The following is a 23,102-nucleotide window of genomic DNA, read 5'->3' as shown; positions in this document are numbered from 1 at the left end:
AGCTGAAAATATTTTTTTAAAATACTGATATATCGGATTCCCGATATTTTTAAAAATATAATCAGTCTGCTCTTGATCCAGGCGGTGTATAGAAGTATCCGATTACTATTGTTGACTGACCTTTGATGCTTAACTTTACCCTGATTAATTAATTTTTGGAGTCTGTGATAACGTCACTAGACATTATCGATTGGAGACTATCCTATCCGTACGATAAATATTCCAGTCTGAACTCAATATTTCGTTGCTGTTCACTTCAGGTTTCAACCAACTTTCTGTTCCTAATACTGTAAGTGATACTAATTCTGGGACCTGTCCTTGGAAGCTCCTACAGTTAACTAAAATGTTAAATATTTTTGTATCCGATCTGCGAGGAAACGCTTATTACCACGCTCAATTCGGCACGGGAAGCAGGTTGGCATTTGAAACATCTTCCAGTCGTCTCAGACTGAGTAAATACAGCTCTTGTATGGTTTTCAATGGAATCTTACAACATTCTTCCCGCAAAAGAATGGGAAGTTCTAGTGACAGTGATGGAGATGGATAGCAATAACACACACTTCTCACCAGAGTAGACCACAAAGGCTCAGTAGCCACCCGGTGCGGCCGAGCGGTTGTAGACGCTTCAGTCCGGAACCGCGCTGCTGCTTCGGTCGCAGGTTCGAATCCTGTCTCGGGCATGGATGTGTGTGATGTCCTTAGGTTAGTTAGGTTTAAGTAGTTCTAAGTTCTAGGGGACTGATGACCTCAGCAGTTAAGTCCCATAGTGCTCAGATCCATTTGAACCATTTTTGAAAGGCTCAGTAATAACTGAGGTGGCAAGAGAAGATGCGATAATGTTCATCCTTGCTGTCACAAAACCAGTCCTGGAAGATGCCAGCTGTGTGAAGAGGCCCATGACAATTGAGGAACAAATATTTCACCATGGCATGGACCTGATCAGTCAGAATGGTCACATTATCCCTGACAGCGATGTGACCTCTCGTAGTAGCCATGCAGCCCATGATATACAGCGATATGGCTGTCCAAATCGTCACTGAACAGCCGCCGTGTTTCATTCTTGGAACGTGAACTCGTCCAGAAGTTGGACAATGTGAAACGAGAATAATCCAACCAAATGACTTTCTTCCGTTGCTCCATACTCCAGCTTTTATGGCATCAGCACCATGTTTTCCTGTTACAGGCATCTGAATAACTAATGAGTTGTTTTGAAATTCCAGCTCGCCCTGCAGTCGCCTGCTCTTTATGTTTTGGTGCTGACAGGATTAGCGGATGTGACATTGTTCTGAAGTTAGAGTGAGTTTCGCAGCTATCAACTTATTTTTCATCACAACCCTCTTCAATGACCATCTTTCACGCTCGCACAGCACACAATTTCGTCTGCGTTGTGACTTAGTGGATGATGATTTTCCACTTTCCCTATATGTAGGATAAATCTTCGATGCAATGCCTCTTGAAAAACCAAGCACTTTATCTACCTTGGTTATGGAAGCATCCACTACAATAGCGCCAACTGTTTGCACACAACCAGCATCCCGACCATGTACCAGTATTTACGGATGGCTCTAAACAGGGGGACTCTGTTGGTTGTGCTGTTGTTTTCCCTGATCGAGTCGTCAAGTTACGGCTTCCTGCGGCGTTTACCATCTTTGATGCCGAATTGTTTGCGATCTTGCGGGCATTGGAGCAGATGAGATGTGTTCCCAGTCTTAAGTTTCTCATCTGTTCTGACTCCCTGAGTGCCCTTCAGACCATGCAACACTTGTACCCAGCGGATACGGTCGTCCAGAACATCCATGATGCCCTACTCCACCTCCACCTGCAACGGCAGGGGAAGGAGGTTTCTTTCTGCCGGGTGTCGGGGCACGTGGGTATTAGGGGAAATGAACTGGCGGATGTGGCTGCCAAAGATGCATGTTCCCTCCCTCACCTTGTTGAATGTGCCGTCCCCCTCCATGCTGTTACCTTCCTTTTGCGTTTTCGTGTTATACGTCAATGGGAAGAGTGGCTGGCAGTCGGTGAAAATAAGCTGCGTCTGGTCAAGGCCAACACGCGGCCATGGCGTACGTCCTACCAGTCCTGCAGGCGGGATGAGGTTCTCCTCACTCGGCTCCGCATCGGGCACAGTCCCTTAACGCACGGTTTTTTACTCCAGCGGGAGGACCCCCCCCCCCCCCCCCAAATCTCCAAATCTGCAGTGCTTGTGGCGTCCAGATTGCTGTCCGCCACATTTTACTTAACTGTCTTTTATTCTCTGACCAGAGGGCGGTGGTTTCCTTGCCACCGGATTTGCCCTCTATTTTGCAAGACGACGCAACGACTGTTGTTAAGGTCTTACGGTTTTGTGTCCTGTCCAATTTTAGGGAGGGGATTTTAATGTGCTGCTGCGTGACTGGCTCACCCAGGTTTTAGGTAAGAGGTCCGCCAGTCAGGATTACCTACTTGTTTCACTTCGATTTCTGTTCCCTTTTCCTTGTGTTTCCATTCCTTTTTTTAGTGCGTTTCTTCTCCTCTTGTTTTGCCTCTGTATGTGAGGATTTGGAACTGGGTCAGGTCTGTGTCTTTTAGCCGTTCTCCTTGTTCGCTGTCCGTCTTCGTCCCTTCACTGCATGTGTCCCTGTTTCTATGCGTTTGGGCGCTGATGACCACGCTGTTTAGCGCCCGAAAACCTCAAACCACCCACTGTTTGCACACTTCCTAATTCACGTAGGTCTGCCGGCCGACGTGGCCGTGCGGTTAAAGGCGCTGCAGTCTGGAACCGCAAGACCGCTACGGTCGCAGGTTCGAATCCTGCCTCGGGCATGGATGTTTGTGATGTCCTTAGGTTAGTTAGGTTTAACTAGTTCTAAGTTCTAGGGGACTAATGACCTCAGCAGTTGAGTCCCATAGTGCTCAGAGCCAATTCACGTAGGTCTGACATATGCACTGTTGTCACTTCAACGATGTCTCGATCATCTTTACTTATGGAGCATCAACAATGGCTTTGGTTTTTTCCACTGACAAAACCGTTTGTATGACTTTCTGGCGGCGAAATTGGTTTCTCCCCACCCCCATCTTTATGTCTTGGGCCTGTTGCTCTTCCTTTCATTGAAACTATAAAATTCCTGGGGCTCATGTGCTATAGGAAACACTCGTGGTCCTCCCATGTGTCTTACCTGGCAGTCCGCTCTGTGTGTTCCCTCAATGTCCTACATGTCCTCAATGGTACTTCGTGGTGTGCAGATAGAACCACTCTCCTCCGTTTGTACCAGTCCCTCGTCCATTTGAAGCTAGACTATGGGTGCTTTATGTGTCTGCATGTTCGTCCCTTTTATGCTGTCTCAACACCATCCACCATCATGGCATCCATTTGGCCACTGGCGCTTTTTACACTAGCAATGGTGAGAGTCTGCATGCTGAAGCTGCTGAACTACCACTGCCTTACCACTGTGACTTTCTCCTTAGCAGGTATGCATGCCGTTTGTCAGCCATTCATGGCCACCCATCCTATGCCTCCTTCAATTACTTCATTGATTGCCAGTGCAGGGTGCGGCCCTCTTCTCTGTTACCTTCTGGAGTCTGCTTCAGCACTTGCTCTGGGGGCGTAACTTCACACTATCTGTAACTTTCCCAGTGGGTGTGAACCCTTAACCACCTTGGCTTCATGTGGCGACCAGTGTTCACCTTGACCTTCATTCACTTCCTAAGGACACTACTCCAGCCCCGCTCTATCGCCTTCAATTTCATGACCTCCGCATGGTACTTTGCAATCGTACCTTTGTGTACACTGATGGCTTTTGGACTGACCATGGTGTCAGGTGTGCCTTCATCATTTGTGCCAGCATTTTGCGGTATCAGCTTCTGGCACACTGCTCAGTATTCAGTCGAGCTCTTAGTCTTGTATGAGGCCAGGGAGTACATACACTCTCAGCATCCTTCAAAGTCTCTGTGCACTGTACACCACCCATTCCTTACTGCAACTGGTCCAGGAAAACTGTCACTTTCTCACTCTTGATGGAGCCACTATGTTGTTTATGTGGATTCCTGGTTGTGTCGGTCTGCCAGGAAACGAGGCTGCTGACGCTGCTGCCCTCGTACCTCAGTCCACTAGTTCCTATATTCCCTCAGATCATCTCTGTGTTGCCATCTGTCAGGAGGTGGTGTCACTTTGGCATCGTCATTGGTCCTCCCTTCCTGGGAATAAGCTTCAGATTATTAAGTCTCTCCCAGTAACTTGGATGACCACCTCTCAGCCCTCTTGCCAGGAGGAGATCATTTTAACTAAGTTGCATATAGGGCACTGCCCTTTTAGCCATTGCCATCTGTTACGTGGTGCTCCACTGTCACTTTGTGCACACTTTGCCGAAGTTTTAACTATCTGCAGTTTCCTGACAGAATGCCCATTCTTTAACAATTTACATTCCTGCTGGGGTTTTCTGTCCGAGATCGGCCATTTTAGCAAATGAAGTGTGGGCAGTCGGCTGCATTTTACTTTTTATCCATTGTAACAGTATGGCAAAGGCCATTTAATTTTTAGTTCTGGGCCTCGCTTTCTCTATGGTATAATTTATAGCCTTTTCTCCATGTCCCTGTTCTTAGCTGTCTTTTCTTATGTTGATTGGGATTGACATGTAGTCATCTTTTAACTCTTCTCTGTCTTCGTGTTCTATAGTTTTGACTTGAGCGCATATGACCAGTTGTTTTTGTGCCCTAAGACAAGACACCCACACAAAACACACCACGTGGAGAAGTTCAACCAAAATAGTTTTCTGTCTGCATAAATTTGTGGTGAACAATTACGATACACTTGAAGAAAGTATGGAACACAAAGTGATTGTATGGTCTGATTTCTGTGTCAGGGGGATCAATAATTGGAGAGTTTTAGTGCTTTATTTCTATGTTCAGCTGCAAATACTTTACAGAAATACATGTTTTTATGTTCAGGTCATAGTTTTGTACTTCGTGACGGGGACTCCACGGTGATCTAGGAAAGAAAGTAGGTGTCAAAAGTTATGGTTCATTCAAAATGGAAGCTTGTCATTGCTGAGATCCTTCAAAACTGACCATTCAGGAGATAATTATGGAAGACTTTAAGGACATAGAATCAATTGAGTTGGTTTTCAAAAAGCTACATGGTTTGAAAATTAAGACAGTGTATTGTAAAACATGGTTGTTAATATTAAGTAAAACGTTTTTCATTGCCTTCTTGTTTTCAGTTGCTCTTCAGCAGAGCACTGAAACTTCATAAGGGGAAGAAAGGGTATCTAGTGGGCATGATGAAATATATGGTGTCAAAATATAGGAACTATTACAAAAACCTGCAGTGTGATAACTGAATTTAATATACCAGATATGTGTCTCAACTTGATAACAAACTCATGTCCTACCAATTTTTTTAAGATCAAAGTGATCAGTTTACAATAAATATTATTTTTTATCTTGCTATGATTTTCTTTCTTACAACTTTCGGATTCTAGACAATCTTATCAGTATGGTGGAGTACAGAGTGATCTGGAATAATGTTGTATATCCACTGCTCTACAGCATTTTTCTGTTTTCATATTTTTTTTCTGTTTCATTTAAGAAGAACAAACAGTTAATGTCATCAGTTTCCTATTTACCCCCCAGGACAGAAGCATTGTACCCAGTCAGTGTGCAGGAAGGCGAGCACAGTGTGTGGAAGGGTGGCTCAGATTATGCCTGGAGGTGCTAGTGACATAATGGTTTATATAGTAACATTTATTTGCCAGGATGAGTTTACAGAGTGTGTCATTGTGGTTGAGCATCAGCACGAGCCGCAAAGAAGTGCTGATGTGCCCTCAGCAGGCTGTGACATCAGAGCCACAGATCAGTGAGTGGTGGCCATGTGTTGTTGTGCAGGTGGCAATGTGGAGACTGGTAGGTGTCACTTGTTCTAAATGTTCTGCAGTACAGTATGGCCCTACACCTAAACACTCTCATACACAGTCTGTCACATGATCAGGTGAGGATAGCCAACTACGTGGTCCAGTATGTCAACTGTCATGAAGACTAGACCTTGTTGTCCATTGTGTATTGATCAGGACTGCAACAGATGGTTAAGGGTCAGCCTAGGGCTGCACTAATGTGCTACAGCTGTAGGGAGTGAAGATACCTGCTTTAATATAATCCACAATGGATCCTCAGTCGGAGGAGAACTGGCAGCATACTAGTCTTCTTATCTGTGATGTCCCATTAGGCAGACCGCAGCTGTGGTTGGCTACGTCTCAGTGTTGAAGTTAGCAAGCACACAGACTGTAACCAATCAGCTTATCATGGTTTCAGAGAAACTAAATAGTCCATCATTCTCTCTGATTACAGCAATATGGAGAGGATGGTGCCATGGCTGGATGTGTCTTTGAGATCAGAAAGCTCCATTATTTAAAACGCCAAGCACATACCTATGGCACAGTGGCTCTGTGTGCATGATCATATTTTCACTCGTTTATTGGTGTCTTCAGTACTCCTTGCCTTGCTGTGATGATTCAAGAATTGTTCTGGGTCTCTGAGCTTGGGTCTTTTTTGATGTTAGACTATTTCAGTGGCACTCTGGAGCTTGAAGTTACAGAGTGTTACTCCATACTGCCCTGTTAAGTTGTACTGTGGTGTTAGCTCCTCTGCTTTCCTTGCTCAGAGGCTGTGTGGCAATGCTTGCCTTGCATCCTCTCTTCTGCTACATTAGCTGTACACTATGTTGACATTCAGATTGGCTCACTGGTCCTGTGCTGGCTTCCTCAGCTCTGAGCTTGTCACGTAGAACTTTTAAAAAATTTAGGCATATACACTGAAATTATTCTGTGGTGCAGCAGCACCCACAGCTACAAAGAAAACTAGTCTGACCACAGCTGACACTTGCATCATATTGAGGATATTGCACGGTTGCCTTTTGTGGTCAAATATGACAGTGCATCCTGCATGCTTCATCTGTCATGGGGTTTCAACATTTCTGTCCAACTCCTGTACTTACTATTGTAACTTTTGCCTCAGTATCCTGTTTTAACAACTCTTGTCTGTTTCTTGTTAAGCTACCAACATAGTCTAGCTCAGTGAGACTTATACTTTTCATCTTAGAGCAATTTACATTGCTGAAGGCCTTTTCTAAATTAATAAAGCCTACTAAAGTGGTTCACACAAAGCGGCCTTAAATTAGTTAACTGGTTAGAAACGTCACAATCACCAGAATCGTGGCAAATCACATTTATTCTTCACCAGTTAGATGCTACAGAAGGGAGTGTAGATACTTTTGTAAACCCTCATCGCCAGTTTTGTAAAGGCCTCATCACTACTGTTGTGGAGGCTTTGTCCCCTCCTTTGCCCTCAGTGGTACACAACCTCTCAACAGGCTACAGCAGTCCACACACCCCACCGCCACACCAAACCTAGGGTTATTGTGCAGTATGGTCCCCAGTTGAGCCGCCCCCCCCGTGCCCCCCTCCCCTCCCCTCCCCCTAGAACATCTAACAACAGACGAGTGTAACCCCAATGTTTGCATGGTAGACTAATTATGCAGTACGTGTACATCGAGAAAGTGTTTGCGCAGCAACCGCCGACATAGTGTAACTGAGGTTGAATAAGGGCAACCAGCTCACATCCACTGAGGCAGATGGAAAACTGCCTTAAAAATCATCCTCAGACTGGCCGGCACACCGAACCTCGACACTAATCCGCTGGGCGGATTTGTGCCAGGGACCGGCATGCCTTCCCACCTGGAAAGCAATGCATTAGACCACACAGCTAATTGGGCAGGCATTAAAAAGGCTTACTTACCTTTGTCATTTATTGAATAATGATGTCTGCAACACTGTAATATAACACAAAAAAGGCCCTCAATAAATAAGTGCAAATAATTGTAGATCAACTTCACAATACATAGCAAATACAATTTACAACTACTGTCTGTTCATTTCTAAGAGCAGCTCACTAAATGATGTTCCCTGTCTAAGTTAGCCCTGGACAATGATCTATAACCAAGTGCATGAGAGCTGTTCATCTTTCTTCCAAGTACACTTCTGTCTGTTGTCGTCTGATCATTGGCGGTTTGTACTTGGCTTTCAATTGGTCAAGGCGGAGCTGATATCTCCATCCTCAGCACTGGCTATGGGGCTGGTGGAATTGGCACAAGTGGCAGATCTCTCTGGCACTGGCACCAGCTTGTATTTTTGCGCCTGTGATAGTTTTGCCCTGGCTGTGTCTTGTACATATGACACAACAGATACCATACAAGGGATATGACAAAGTTTGAATTATCACCCCAAAAAATAAACATTCTGTAATTGATTTTGTTTTGCAGTTAAATGTCTGCAGTCCTGGTAGATATTCAAATCCCCTCATGACAACACTGTAGGACACCACTAGAGGAGCCAAACAAAAAATGCCATAGCCCATTGGTAAAGTGGAGTATCTTCTGGAACTGTAGTTGGGCTGGGCTTATGGTGTAACTTGTACAAAAGTGGACTGGACACATCAAAACTCTGCTGCAAGGCACATTGCAAAGTTCGACCATCTAGCTACTCTGTAGCTGAAAGAAGTGTCATATAAATGTTCTGTTTTTAGTTTAACAACAGAGGACCTGGACAACAAGACAGTGGCTGTTTGGGAAAATGTTTGAATTTTGCAGCTACACAGAAGCCCTTGCCATTACCATAAGTTTCATATCAGCACACACTCCACTGTGGATTGAAAATCTCATTTTGGAATCACCCATACTGATTTATACTTTCAGGACTCCACGTGCCACAATCCTTTGGAGACTGAGCTTACCTAAAACTTTAGTACATGGAGCCTGTGTTCTGTCACACTGACTGACTACGGGATGCACTGGTACACTTGGAAAAGGTGGCCAATAAAAATAGATATATAAAACATCAGAGTAAAAGAGATTTTCTCATGAAAATGCCAGGCAGCCAGAGGAAGAGAAAGAAGAAATGATGTAATCTACATCCTCCCTACCATAATGGGGCAAATGTTTCTTCAAAATTTGCCACACTAATGAAGAAACATAAAGTGAATGTGATCTTACTCACACTGACCAAGATAGCAGCTCTTCTGGGATATATGAAAAATGATCTGCTTTTTGAAAGGCAGGTATATATGAAACTCCTAGCCCATGTGGTAAAAGGTACACAAGACAAACAGTACCAATCTTCAAAAATAGTTTATCGAGCACCAGGGTCACAACTGCCTTCTACATTGGAAAGAAAAAATATTGGCCACAAGGGTAAATGTAAAGGTTTGATGTAAGGGAGCCTGGTCCATAAATGACAAAGTCAAAAGGTATAAGTGAAAATCTACTAAAGTTCCACCTTAGCCTCTCACTGCAATCAAACTATGATCCCCAACTTCTGAATCCTGATCATGACACACAGAGTACCGACTGGAAATTACTTAATACCCTCAAATAAATTCCTCTGTTGATAGGCTAGTGACAATGCCCATAAGTTGATGTGGGGTGTACCAAAAATCTTAAGTCTGTTGTACAGTAATAAGTAATTCCACTTACCTGCACAAGTTTCACAAACTGCTATGTTTACAACAGTCCCCCAGCATCAATGCAGCAATGGCATTGTTGCACAAAGTACTGTTATACCCATTCGAATAACCCCAGTGTCATTAGAACAGTGTTGCAGGCTGCAAGATTTCTTGGCAGGAAATCCTCTTCAGTCTCAACAGGCATCTTGTACACAAGACTTTTCACATGGCCCCATAAGAAGTAATGAAGTGGGCTTAGATCAGTTGAACAAGCTGGTCACAAAACAGGACCTTCTCTGCCCATCCACTGTACTGAGAATGTCTGACCCACCTGTTCACAAACTCTGTCCAAAGTGAGGAGAGACTCCATCACGTTGGAATCACATCTGTTGATGAATAACAAGAGGGAAGCATTTCAGGAACCAGGATATTATGTCTCCGATAAACATTGTGTACGCTAGTGCATTTAAGTGGGGAAGAGGAAGAAGTGGATGTAATATGTAATCATTGAGTACACTTGTCCACAAATTGACTGGTGATATACGATGATGGCTTCACATGACTGTAGTGTGGGGTTTCTCATCAGCAAACAGGAGTATTGTGATTATTTAGCATTCTATCTCTGGTGAAACACACTTCACCCATGAAAACTACACGCACAGGATCCATTGTAAGGCACTGAATGAGCCATTGGCAGAAAATGACACCAGATTCACATCCAGCAGAAGTTGAAAGCATGCACTTTCTGTGGATGTTAGAGGTGTAATTGCGTTTCCTATAATGCTTGCCACACAGTACTCTGAAACATTTGTTTCATGTGCTGCTGATTGAATGCTGATTACAGGTGCCTCATCCACTTGGGCAAGCACTGCTTCTTCTAAGTTGGTGGCCCAAGTAGTTTATCATCCTCCTCGACCATTGTTCTGTGGTACCAATTGTCATGTTGTACTTAATTGCTGGAACTACTTAAGAAACATAAGAGCCGGATGCTGTCTGCATGGATATTTGGTCCTGTATGACCTCCCCACTTCTCTGCCGCTCCCATTTGTTTGCCCATACACGAAAATCATATCTGCAAGTTCAGTCAAAAGGTTCAACTCAATTTGTTTAGATCTGATCAACATTAGTGTTTAAACTTATAGACAAGGACTGCAGTTTCCTACAGCACAGACGTTGTTCACCAGATCTGCTCATTTTTGTACACAGTACACCATATGCATTGGTTTAGGTGAGCTGTCATCCAAATGTTTACACCTAAGTACTTGGCAGAATTTCTACAATCTTAGCAACAACAGTATTGGCACATCATTTCACAGTAAGGGGTATTGGAACAATTTTCAATGAACTTTCAACTTGATCTTTCTGGACCAGTGTCCTGTACCTCAGTCTGATACATTTACCCTTCTCCATCATCCCTGAAAGCATAATCATAGAATCACCCCTGTATGTGTTGTAGTTACTTCTATAGTGCTGCATTTGTGTCAAGAGTCTGCTGGCAACAAAAATATGAATTGTTTCGTTAAGGGGGATGTAAAGGAAAATGTAAATGTTTATTTAAAAAATCATTACAGCCATATTTATCAATGTACAAATCTAAAATTTTCCATGTGTGAAGCAAAAGAGCTTTGTTTCAACAGAAAAATATGATAAAATATGTAGGATTAATATTTTGCAAGAAATTTGAATTTTTAATTTTTTTATTGACTTTTTGATAAAAAGCCATAACTCAAATTCTGCAATTAATCTGAAAATAATATTGTAATGTTCTGAGAAGGTTATAAGACCACCGAAGTACAGTTATTAATTTATGGTACAAATTTTATCATTAACAGAGTTTTTAATTTTGCACATCCAAAATTAACTTTTTGTTCTACATACAATCATCTGAAAATCAGAATATAATTGAAGGATCTCATTTTTTGTAGTTTCAGGAAGACAGCAACATGTTGCGAACAGTTCCTGAAAATTTTGGAGAATAGCACATATATTTCTTGAGAAAAATCTTCTAATAATGTAAAAAAGTGTAAGTAAGAGAAAATGAGGTTCAAAAATTTTCCTATCGTACTTCTACATGTGATAAGCTTACCTCAGTTTTAAAATCCTCTGTACTACTCCCCATCCTTCAGGTTTTTCTTCACTCCTCTTTGAATCTGCCTGGTCTGTATTTGCAGGTAAGGTACTGAACTGTTAGCTTTCTTGACCCTGCTTTCATTGATGGTGTAAAATGCTTTTGTTGTAAACACGCCAGGATCTATACCAGCTCTCTTCAGCACTTCAGTTCTGCCATTGTTTCCATTATTTTAACATAAAACTGCATCAGACACCTATTTTGAGTACTTAAAGTTCACAGAATGTCCTTTTTTGAGCATCTAATCCAAATTAAATTATTCAGTCTTTCATTTGCATTTTGTGTCTTTCCATGAAGACACTTCCTCAATAAATCAGGGTTTGCAAGAAAGCTGAATGTGGGCTTAATTGCATTCATAAAATGTTCTGGTAATGAGTGTCTATGTGAATAAAGTCTCATTTCTGTTGTTGAACTTACGCCAGTTGTCTTTCAGACACAGATTGTGCTTTGGTGTTTGGTCAGTGGATAGTTTGTGGGGAAAAATATCCACACAGCATGCCTCATTGCCTCTAAATTGTGTGTGTTTTTCCTGATAGCTCTCCCATCAAATAATTGAAGAGAATAAGTTTCTTTCAGAGTAAGCCTGCCTTTTCCTCATAGCAGTTTTCCATCCTCATGTGCTTCACCTTTCTTCTCTTTCAGCAAGTGAAGAAGCCTACCACCAAGCCTCTTTTGGATGTGGCCAACACATCCCAACTTTTCTATTGTTTTATTGTCTGGATTTTTATCTGTTACACCTTTGAACAAGGAGGAGTCCCCATCACCAAGGTATTTAGTATATCGAACCTCGTACTTGTTCTCAGCTATGGAGAACATCCTCACAACTGTAGCAGGCTCCATGCCCCCACTTGAGCCACTATAATTTTTAGAGCATGCTACTGCATGCTTTTCTTGCCACAGTTTCTCACTGTCTTGATTGTTGGACATTTTCCTTGTTGCACACTGGTGGCAGTATTTAGACATAATTTCTACATATAAAACTTTACCTGAGTCAATACCAATAACAGATGCAACTCCGTATGTAGATGTGTGACCCCTTTTCATCCAGGTCCCATCTACAGACTCGAGCAGGTCAGTAACATTTGTAGGAGATTCACTGTCATGAATATCTACTCCAGGATCTATTTCTTTTTGGTTTATTTACACCAATCACTCCACTGCTTCCTTAATAACAACTTTGGTAGTATTGCATACAACATGAGACATTTCTTTATTTATTTTTTCATTTTCAGAAAACTGCACAATAAATTACCTCCTCCCCTGCCCTGTCTGAGGCATCTCAGAGCATATGTTAACCTAAAACTGCTTTCATAGGTACCAGTGTCAGTCCTTTTGGAGGAGGAAAATGAAAATTCATAGCCACACAAATTACTAATTAATTTAAAATCGCAAGCTATTCCCACTCTTCTTTCTTCAACAACAATCATGCATTCCATATTTTTACAGCTTACACAGGAACATGAAAACTTTATAGCCTGGCAGAGAGGCTTTAAATCAATAAGTCAGAATCCAGTGGAATCCACATCATTTGCACACCTGTACAATTCCCCTGTACCCAGTTTTGATGCTGAAGCTGAGAGCTTACGTTCTTCATTTTGAGCTGCTTCCCCTTTTTTGTTGGTAAAATGATTTCCATGAAGCCTCCATTTCCTAAACAGTTTTTCCACCATGCATTATGCATAAATCTTGACTTCCATGTACAGGTTTGCAAATTCAACCTTCCACATTTCTACTAATATGTGTTAGTATTGTCAAACTGTAAATAAACCACATGCAAGAAAGTTTTCAGGGAAAAATATAAATGTCAGCCAGAGATATAGATGTCAGCCACAGATATTGAAAGAAAATAGCCTTTGCACTGACACAAATTCTGCTGAAGCAAGCAGTTTCCCAAATGTCAGAAAAGGTGGGAGTGGCTTGCAGTGCAGAGTCAATCAGTTTAACAATTTAAAAGCATTTCTAAAGCTGCTATCATGATAAAATTCACACACAACATAGATTAAACTGTGTAGATCAAGAAAATAATATTTTTGAAAAATGGATTTTTTGGACCAAAATCCATTACATCCCCCCTTAATCTCAGTACATCATAAATCTATTGCCCATGGTACTTTTGCAGAAGTGCATGATATTCAGGCACTTGAAGTTTATTACATGGAATGTTATAGGAACGATCATGGAAAATATCGTTTGAGTTTGGAGTCTTTCAAATCTGCATATGTAACATTCATTTTTTTAATGATTGCACAGTGTTGTTTTTTGTGTGTGCATCACAATGTATATCTTCCTGAAGCTGGGGCTTCATAGAACCCTTGATATGCTTACTGCATTCTCGACATAGAACAATCCCTCTCTCAGGAGTGAACAATTTGTTACCAATGATCTTAATTTGGATGTTAATTATAATGCAACAGGGGTAAGAAGTACTATTTTGCAAACTTTTCTTGGCTTGTGCACATTCCCTAGTTCTAGCTCAGTGGCTGGTAGTCTTTCTCTCTGTCCCATTGCCAATCTTGCTGCACACAAAACTGTTTTCTACACTCAAGAATGGCGGCTACAATGCCACACACAGTATTGCTATTGTATCTGCTTTACTATTAAGAACTAAAATGCCAAACCTTAATAATCCAACCACATTCATAGCACTGGAATGTGGTTTTTAGATTTAGTTTACTTACTGTTATCAACTTTCATGGTAGCTCAGATTCAGATATTTTTTCTGAGATAGCAGCCTACTGAGGTTGTAGAGAAATATGTAGATGAGTCCAAAGCAATAATATGTAATTTTACATAGCATAATGTTAAAATATGTAAAAACAAGTAATGTAATGAAATACATAAAAATATATTTTGATAAAATGAAGTATTCATTGCTGGCAACTAAATTCATGAACATTTACACTTTTTACATGTGCATGAACAAAGGAAAAGAATGCATAATTACATAAAAATTGGGGCTGTAATAATAGCTTTGTAAGGTTTTACTGCCAATCTTAATTTTTATAAAATTCTTCTGGATTTTAGGCTGTATCATATTGTAAAATGATGTACTAGTGTTTTAGTTATTACATTGATGAACACCAGTTACTTGCTTGTTTTATGAAGCATCATTGTAACCTTTCACTATGATATGAAATAAGTTGGTTTTACACTTGTGACACTGACTAAAATGTTAATCATTTTGCCTCAAGATGCAGGCTACAACATAGTAATTAATAATGTTACTTAACCCTCTTACTACCGTTGTCATTGATACAACCCCACAATGACAACAGAAATATGTATCTTCTGTGCTTCCAAAATTTTTAATACACGACTTTCTCCATCTGAGTCAGTTGTATCCAATGATGTTTTGTTCATTTTTATATTTACACACACTAAAATCTATTCAGTTTTTACACAGAGCATGATGGCAGTTTAAATTGTTTGTTTCTTGAATGTAGCATTTATAAAAATAGAATTACTATCATGTTGAACACCTGAAATGTGTGTTTTTATGTTCATTAAAATTCTACCGATATATCCCATGTAAGTTACTTTCGGTCTTTATGACCCCAGTGGTACTCAATGAAAAGGAAACATTCTGGTAGTAGGAGGGTTAAAGCAGCTGTTATGAACTGGTACATCTGTACAGTATGGTCTTGATTCATTGTGCATGATCTATGAAATATGGTATTTGGTTATTGTTATAGTTAAGCCTTTACTATGATTTGGGTTTAGAAATCAGTTAAACAGTGGGCCATAAGATTACCATATGGGTCATTTCTAGCTTTTTTTTAACAGTTCTTGTGTATTTGCTATGTTATTTTTTGACTGGCATGGTGGATGTTCTAGAGTGCGGGGACACAGCAGACTACAAGGTGGCCATGATCGTGCACAGTGCTGGCTCTGTTGGTGACCTGTCAGAGGGTACTGCACAGTTAGCAGACAGTGCCAAATGGACCTCTTACCTGGCACTTAATGTGTCTTCCGCTGCAGTGCTGACCGCGCAGTTCCTGGCTCTGCTACCACAGGGGGATAATGGCCCACGGCGTTACATCGTCAACATCACATCTCTAGCTGCCGTGGAACCCTTCCCATCTCTGGGGTACTATTGTGTGGGCCGCGCTGCTCGTCAGATGTACTTCTCAGTTCTGGCTGCTGAGAATGCATCACTGGCTGTGCTAAACTATTCACCTGGTGTTGTGGACACAGACATGGTGGCCAGTATAGAAAATGGTGCCTCAGACCCAGCCATCCGTAACAGCTTCTCGGATATGCGCAAGCGTGGTGACATTGTTTCCCCGGAGAAGACAGCTGCTCGTCTGGCTGCTGTGCTGGAGACAGGTGCCTTCCAGTCAGGGAAGCGCATTGACTACTATGACCTCAAGGACTAGATGCCTTAGCTTCCTCTCTCTGCAGTACCTAGCTGTAGCGGAACATGAAGTGCCAGTCTGATGCACTATAGTAATAAATAAGGTGTGTATTTTCAAAACTGGGCATGTGACTTCTAACATATGTTGAATGGAGGGGGCGGGGAGGGGGGGGGGGGGGGAATAATTGCCTGGAAATAACAGCGTGAGACATTCATACTGTACAGCAGTAATTACTCTATAACTATCCTGCGACTGTGCAGAATTCCTACTGCTCACTTGTCCATTATGGCTGCCAGTGTTGTTGTGGGAGAACTGATGCAAAATTTGGGGTAATTCAGAGAAGCCTGTGACTAGCTGAGTAATTGAATAGATATTTGAAGCATATTCAGGTAGCATAATTGATGGCTCACCCTCTGTAAACTACAGGTACCCAAATTTGAGTTATGTTCCAGCACATTTCTTCACTTGTGATATGTTACCAACTGGTGTTAAATTTATTATTTCTGGTAATGAATGACAAGGAGAAGTGTAAAATGTTAAGTCATGGAATCATTAATGTGTGCTCCTTCGAAGGCACATCATTGCATTTATCCATTTCAGAAACAGGGCTCTCGGAATCATGTCCACAGTCTGGATATTTGTGTGGGGAGGATGCCTTCTATTCATGTGTTAACATACGATTATAAATATGAATGACAGGTATACAAAACAGTGAATTTCCGTCTTGTTTGAAAACTGTAGTCCATACTGAAGGTCTAACGATATCATCCAAATAGCACATAATTTACAACTACATGAATTAAAAAAATTAAAATCATACTGTTCACATGAATAATAATGAACAATGAACTCTTAAATAATGCCACATAGTTGTAAAGAAATCTAAAATTACCTAAACCAAATCTTGTTACAAACAATTTTTCCTTCCCTTTTGTGCATTTACATTTCTGAATTCAGGCAATTCTACAACACTGTTCAATGCTGAAACACACATTCTTGTGGTGGTTACATTAAATACATAAAAGACAAAACTTGCAGCACAAATTAATCACATATCTCATGTAATCATAAAATTGTGTGTAAATAGCAGAAATTACATGTTTTGCTATCATGTGATGTCTGATGATCATTTGTGTTGTCTAAATAACCTGCTTTTAAAATTCACACATGAATTATACATGTATTGCACAACCACATGTGGTTTGGTGGAGGTGGAGGGGCCCTGTTAAGTTATGTGGCCTATACTTGCATGGGTTGTGTGCAGACATCCAGCCCACATGGTATCCTGCACGACTCTCAGTTTTAATGTTTGTGAACGAAACCAGTTTTGAAAATATATATCTCAAATACCAATAAGCATTTCTTCATTATATAATATCATAACCTGTGTCTCACTGTAAATCATTTCTCAAACAAAACTATTAGGATTTCACAAAGCAGTGAAGTAAGAAATATAATGTTCATTTGTCCAATGAGTATCTCAGACATGAATTTTTTCAGATATGTTATTCCTGCATGATTAATAAGGGGCTTTGTGTGTTACAACTAAGGAAAGGAATAATGAGAGCTTGAAAGGTAAATATATTTGAGGTGCAAGTTCAGAGAAAGATGGTTGGAATATTTATTTGGCATGAACTGCGAATGACAAAGGTTTTAGACTGAACTTGACTTTCATCTCAATGCACAACTCACCAGGCTGCAGAAATGCTGAAACTGATTATTTAATGTAAGTTATAAATTCTGTGTGCCCATCCTGATATCAAAATAAACACACCAAAATAGGATCCTGACATCATTGCAATCTTCTATCTGTGCTAAAAGTGTCAAAATTTGCACAAATTAAGTTATATTATAATCTTCATTACAAGTCCAGCATAGAAAATCTTCCATTGCACAACTCTTGTCAAAAACATCAAAAGGAGGAAATGTATTTAATTACTGGTTCATCATAAAATGCCAAGAAAACAATATATTAATTTCCCTGCTGTGTGTGCAGCCTAAATGCATCAGATCATTGTAACCACTGTTTCTCTGCTTAGCACTGAAACAGCATTTCAGATTTCTTAACTTCGGGAAATAGAATTTCAAAGAACTACTATCCAACTAAATTAACATTTCATTTTGCCTGTAAGAGAAATAAAAATAAAATTTACTGTTCTGCAATCTAAACTTAATTGTTCTTCATATTCCACACTGTGGTGTGTACACAGAATTGCTCTGGTACAAAATCTGCCCAGAAAATAACTTGACCAAAGTTTACTTGATGCTTCTGTTCAGTACAGTGTACTTTCCCTGAGAAAGGTCAGTAGTTGAGATCTCTAGGTTGCATAATACATACGTGGGCAATTGCCCTAAGCTTCTTTCTCATCAAAATTGAATGCTCCTTTTTTTCGTGTGTGGTCCTTTTGTAGTGTGTAATATAAGGTTAAAATACAGTATTTTGTTGATCCACAGTTCTCCTTCAAATTTTGAGTGGAGCTCAGCAAATCTGGAATCGGCAACAGTATTGCAGCAGGGCTTTTATGGATGTGTCCTTTCACAAAATTAAAAGTTCTGGGATGGCACATAATGCTGAAGATGGGTTGAGAGGAGCTGGATCATGAACTATGTTCTGGATGTCCATTAAAAAGCAAAATGGCAGATTCAGTGAATAGTGTGCATCAACTTTTGAATGCTTTCCATTATGTGCTCAGATGATAGCAGATATGTAATGGTGAACAAAATCACTGTACAAGAAATCATTCCTGAAGATTTACCAGTGAGGAAAATGGGGTGCCAAACTTGCCCCCAAAGCTTTACCCCATGAGCAGAGTGATACATGTGTTCTTTCTGTCAAGAACTTCTGAACTGGCCCTGATTTATTAGGCAGCGAATTACACAATTTGGATTTTTAGAATGTGATCCAGAGATAAAAATGGCAGAAGCTGGCCTCTTTGTACCCATTAATGGGCACATGTGCCAAAGGTGATTGCAAAAGCCATGTTAGTTGTGTTTCACTGCAAGAGTTTCATTCATCATGAGTGTGTACACAAGAGGCAAAAAGTGAATAATGCTTTTTACATCAAAGTAATTCAAAAACTGAAAGAAAGGGTCAACCAAAACAGGACAGTCATTGTCACTTTAACAACAATCTTAGCCTCACATACCAGTTATATGAGCATATCGTTTAAACAACATTGCACCACTGCTGCAATACCCATACAGTCCCACTTTGTTTCCTAGACTCCTTATTGTTTCCTCATGTGATAGAAGCCAGGAAAGGATGGAGTTTTGGAACTGTGGAAAATGCGAGTGTCATTGATTAGGGCCCTAATTGTTCTGTAAAGGGCTCCCAAGATGTGTGTCTTCATATTTTCATGGCATATTGACTTGTAAGTTGATGAAACCTTTGTAGTGGAGTTCCATGGTGAGAATGAATTACCCAAATTTTTAAACCATGGTAATATTCAGTTTACAATGGAAGCCAATAAGGGGCGCTACCTTCGAGTCTTGGATGTTTGGTTCATTGCAAAGGTAGTGGCATCTTGAAACACACAGTTTATCACAAACTGATTCCTATGGACTTGCATTTACATGCCAATAACTGTCACCACACATTCTTAAAACTTGAGTTTTTAGTGCATATAGCATCGCTGACGAGTCATCTGTGGGATCAGCTTCTACATTTAAAAAGACTTTTTGAGGCAAATTGGTAAACTCCGCAACACATACACAAGGCACTACAGAGAAACCTAAAGTTGAATGAGGAAGATGAGGTACAAAGAGTTAGAAAATCTGTCATCAGAAGTAGTGGATCCTCACCAAGTATAAAGTTAATGTGATCTTTCGCTCTTTGCTGAAGACAGCAGCACTCTTGAGTGCCATCAAAGGTAACTTGGTGTTCCATAAGGCTGGCTTTGCAAGATCTGCTGTGAATGTTGCCTTTCATACATCAAGCAGATGATGCGTGCCATCCATGAGAGATGCATGTAACACTGAAGGATGCAGTTCTTACAGCCCAATAAATTGGCTGTGGCAGAGCACTGCATCAAAACTGGCCATTGTATTCTGTATGATGATGCCAAAATTCAGGTGTGTTTCATAATTCTAGAACACTATGGTGAAGGAATCAATGGAAATAAGTTAAGTGAATGATTTAATTAATAGCAATAGCCATATCAACCTGGGCAAAGTGTGGGATCAAGCACTGTCCTTGGTCAAACTGTGAAGAAGTTGCTAAAGTGCAGCTACTATTGGGGGCACTGATATTCCAGCATGAATTGAACAACCCATCACAGATTAAATTCATAGAAGGCTCTTTGCTGCCAAACATCATTGCTGACCCTTGTGTATTCTGTGGCCTCAACTGCAGTGTCACAGACTGTGCTGTTTAAAATAATAGATGCAGGTGTTTTATCTTCAGTCAGTCAGCTCACTCAGAAGATTACCAAAAGGAGTGTGGTTGAACTATCAGTTGAAGAAATGGATTTTGTGTGTCTGCACACCACAAGTCTGGTGGATCAGTCATCCAAGATGCCTATCAAGCACAAAAATCATACTGACTAAATTATACTGACTACTGAAGATCTCATTATGAAGTAATTCAACCATTTATGCTGATATGTTACAGAAATTTAACCCATTTCATTGCTTTACATTCTAGACTGACTTTCTATGCCTCTCATGGTTGTGTAAAAAAAATGTTGGTAAAAAATATTGTTGACATGGCAGCATGTAAACCAAGAGAAATATTTAGTATAAAAAGCTGAGTGCTTAAAATGCTAGAATTTTTATGTTGATGTCATTACAATGTGAGCACCCCATGAATGGCAGAACTTCTAGAAAATTTTGGAAAACAACTGAGAAAGAGACTGAAAAAGGTGACTCTTCTCTGAGAATAAGGAAGAGTCCTTAATTACATGTAATTGAGAATTAAGAGAACCAGTCAGAGTAGATCCCATCATGTTCGATTCAGATGTTCACATCTTGCAGTGCTTAGTAACTACAATGCTCAAATGAAGTAGGGGAAAACTTGTATCAAAATCTGGTACATTAAGTCTACTTTGACACCGGTGGTACCTGTGGTCTTACTGTATAGCTTGAGATCTTCACTTTTGATGTGTGCAACATTTAAAGTCATGTGCCATCTGATGCTGATGCTGAGTAAGTGTTTAAGAACAACAAACAGTTAATGACATCAGTTTCCTATTAACCGCCAGGGTCAGAAGCAGTGTACCCAGTCAGTGTGCATATAGAGTAAATTCTGTGTGCAAGTGTGAGAAAGTGTTCTAGAGGTTTGTGTAGTATGTGTCATCAAACTCCAACCTGCAGGCTGCATGCAGTCCAAATCAAGCACCTGTGTGGCTCATGGTTCTCATAACAACATTTGTCTACTAACTAAAAGCCAAATCCCAAAATGTCAACTACTGTTAAGTTAAAAAAAAAAAAAAAAATATACGAGGGTCATTCCAAATGTAATGCTTCCTATTTTTATTCATGGAAACTACAGGAGGTAGGTAAATCACAACAGCACAGATAAATAGAACAATATTTCAGCTACAGACTGTCATTTTTCCACAGTCACCACCATTCATTACGCACTTTTGCCAATGATGAACCAGAGCCTGCATGCTGTGCTTGTAAAAATTTCAATGAGCTGAGGCTAACGACTTCCTTACAGCTTTGACAAAAGCATCCATTTAGAAAATGTACACAATGTAGTCCATCTTACAGAGGCCCAAAGAGATGGAAGTCTCAAGGTGCTAATTTGGGACTGTACGCTGGGTGTCGTAAGACAGTCCAGTGAATTTTGCAATGAGTTGCGTGATCGCAAAACTGGTGTGAGGCCTGATACAATTATGTTGCAGGTGAATGTTGGTTTTCTTCTTTGGCCTTACCCTGAATATTTCGGCTTTCAGCTTAATCAGTGTCATCTTGTAGCATACTGAATTGACTTTCTCCCATCTCCAGAACATCCAAAAGACCACACCCTGGCTATCCCAGAAGACTGTGCACATCACTTTGCCTGCAGACAGCTGTGTGTTGAATTTCTTCTTTGACAGAAAATTCACATGTTGCCATTCCATGGACTCTTTTGGATTCTGGCTCATGGTGGTGACACCATGTCTCATCTCTGATGATGTTGCCATTCAGAAAATAGACACCTTCAGCTTCATATTGGTCCAGCAGATCCTGAAAAATTTTCATTTGATGAGGTTTTTGTTCTTCTGTAAGCATCTGCAGGACTCATCTTGCAAAGATTTTGCGATAACAAAGATGTTCTCACATTGCTTCCAAGGCATTACAGCTGACATTCAGTTTTGCACACAATTCTCTGGTTGTTATCCACTGATCAGCATGGATGAGTTGATCAAGGTGAACTTCACTGCGAGGGGTGACAGCTGTGCAGGTTTGGCTAGGTGGTGGCTTGTCGTGCACACCCTTTTCACCACCTTGAAAATGCTGTACCCATTGACTCACATTACGTCTATATTACCATCTCCATATATCTTCAGCAAGCATCAATGGATTGCAATTGGAGCAGTTTCTTCACCAGTGAGGGAGTCTATCACACATTGCTGCTTTATAGGTGCCTCCATATCAGACTCCATTTTGGAACACTCGTCTGCTGGTGCCAACTACTGCAGTATAACAGAACCACCTACAAATGAGAGGAAGGTTCACGCATTAGCACTACAATGACATTTGGCATGGACATGCAAAGTCACCACAAAAAAATGGAGGCCTTCCTTTTGGAACAACCCTCATACTTACAGAGACAGTATTAAGATGCACTTAATTTTAATGGGTGTTGGTGAATTCAGCCACGAGTTGAACACACATAACTCGGGGGCAGGAGGGTAAGTAGCACAGCCACTATGGGGTTAGAGGTTGTGAAAGGGAAATGTTTTATGGTCTGTCTTCCAGCAATGACAAGTCGTGGATGTGTGCGACCTGTACCTGTCAGATGCTATGGCATAAATTTTTATCAGAAGAAATATGATTTATGAATGCACATTATGGAGACTGTCATCTTCAAATAAGGTACTTACACATTAAATTAATCAGGGCTGTTGTAATACAACACAGTGAGTGATGTCGTATTCAGTACTGCATTTAAAAACAAGTAAAATGCTGTTATCCACACACAGAGTAAAAGAAGCAACAATTCATCA

At 40.7% G+C, this 23,102-nt stretch overlaps 1 protein-coding gene across 1 annotated transcript in view; it reads left to right on the top strand.

Moving 5' to 3' along the window:
* The window catches only part of LOC126419129 (sepiapterin reductase), a 191,685-nt gene extending 175,584 nt beyond the window's left edge, over positions 1-16,101 (top strand). The window contains exon 3 of the mRNA XM_050086235.1: positions 15,428-16,101. Within this exon, the coding sequence (XP_049942192.1) occupies positions 15,428-15,969 (542 nt within the window). The 3' untranslated portion in view covers positions 15,970-16,101. The remainder of the gene's footprint in view (positions 1-15,427) is intronic.
* Positions 16,102-23,102: the final 7,001 nt, after the last annotated feature.

This window comes from Schistocerca serialis, chromosome 9, assembly GCF_023864345.2.
Source record: "Schistocerca serialis cubense isolate TAMUIC-IGC-003099 chromosome 9, iqSchSeri2.2, whole genome shotgun sequence".
Taxonomy (NCBI): Eukaryota; Metazoa; Arthropoda; class Insecta; order Orthoptera; family Acrididae; genus Schistocerca; species Schistocerca serialis.
The sequence above is the reverse complement of the archived record's forward strand: the minus strand, read 5'-3'. Positions and strand labels throughout refer to the sequence as shown.